At 34.8% G+C, this 1,680-nt stretch overlaps 1 protein-coding gene across 1 annotated transcript; it reads right to left on the reverse strand.

Annotated features, from left to right (window-relative positions):
• Positions 1-412: 412 nt before the first annotated feature.
• Positions 413-895, reverse strand: LOC131051046 (cytochrome P450 71AU50-like). Its single transcript, XM_057985391.2, has one exon. The coding sequence runs from the start codon at positions 893-895 to the stop codon at positions 413-415; it is 483 nt and encodes a 160-aa protein (XP_057841374.2).
• Positions 896-1,680: the final 785 nt, after the last annotated feature.

Genomic DNA, 1,680 nt, shown 5'->3' on the forward strand with positions numbered 1-1,680 from the left:
ATCTATACACTTTAATTCTCATTAAAAAGAATTAATTTTCATTTTAAATTTTATAATTAAAAAAAAGCACCTCAAAAATGATATCTTTCAACAATATTTACATAAATTTTCTTAAATATGCTAATAAATTTACCTTTTAATAAATAAACCATCTTGTGCTGCACACTTTCCTCTTGAGAAACGACCAACCTTAAACCACACACTAAGCAACATATTAAGTCTAGAGAGTGTTAGTCAACTTTGACTTTTTAACACTTTTAAGTTTAAAAGTCTATTCTTAGTGTGGCCATATACATTAAGCAACATATTAAGTTTAAAAAATGTCTGTCAACTCTAAGTGTTTAACACTTTTAAGCCTAGAAATGTAAGTTTTGCATGTGATGTTTAAACCATTCCTTGACGATCACATATGTTAAATGAATTCGGAGATTGATGAGCCATTGACTATGTGATGTACAAAATGCGTTGCAAGATATTTGATAGCCATGGAAAGACACCTATCAAACAACACCCTCTTGAAAAGGATATTCAGTTGTGAGCCTCCATGAATTGCGGACAAATAGTGGATTTTTTTTTTGGGAACAGCTAATCCAAACTCTTCCTCCACATCCACCTCATCCTCCACACTCCAGTCAAAACAATGAGGAAGTTGAGCAAGTGCCAACTCAACAATGGAAACACCCATTAAAATCCCAAGCCATCCTCTTCTTCCTGTTCCGAACGACAGTAAATCAAAGTCCTGACCTCTCACATCCTTATTACTGCCCATAAACCGCTTGGGTTTGAACAGATGAGGATCTTCCAAAATGTTCTCATCCCTTCCCATCGCCCACACAATCACAAATAGCTTCATCTTTGGAGGAAAAAAATATCCTCTAACGTTGTAGCCTTCCATTGATACGTGTGGAATGAGCAGAGGAAGTGGTCGATGAAGTAGAAAATTTTCCTTCACCATGCATCGGAAGTAGTCGAGTTTCATGATGTCACTACTAATTCCTTAGCAGCTCACTCATTGCCCATTCTATTGTTGTCAGCGATGTTTCTATTCCGGAAGTTAACATGTCCTACACAGGTTTCCTTCTTTTATTAGGTAAATATAGACATATGGTGACACTAGGAAATAGAATAGCATAGTGAAAAGTAGACCCATTTTTGAAACTTACCAAGATAATCGTTTTGATGTTAACTTACCAAGATGATCATTTTGATGTTAAGGATGTATGGTTTTTAGATAGTGGTTGTAGTAACCACATGACTAGTAATAGAGAACTATTTTCTAATTTGGATGATTCTATGAAATCTAAAATAAAATTGGAAAATGATATTGTAGTATCTATAATGAGGAAAGGTGTAATAAATGTGCTAGCTAAAAATGGAGAAAAAAGGTTTATTCCTGATGTTTATTATTTGCCTGGATTAAAACACAATCTAATGAGTGGTGTTCAATTAATTGAAAAAGGATACAGAGTTCTCTTTAATAATGATGTTTGCACAATCTTGCATAGAAATCCTAGTGACGGTGTGATTGTCAAGGTCCAAATGACCAATAACCAGATGTTTCCCCTTCAGTTGCATGGAATAGAGGAGGCTAATTTTAAGGCAGAAATTTTAGACCAGACATGGCTCTGGCATTTGAGGTATGGACACCTTAATTTTGATGGCTTGAGTTTATTGCAGAGG

The sequence above is a fragment of the Cryptomeria japonica genome, chromosome 6, assembly GCF_030272615.1.
Source record: "Cryptomeria japonica chromosome 6, Sugi_1.0, whole genome shotgun sequence".
Taxonomy (NCBI): Eukaryota; Viridiplantae; Streptophyta; class Pinopsida; order Cupressales; family Cupressaceae; genus Cryptomeria; species Cryptomeria japonica.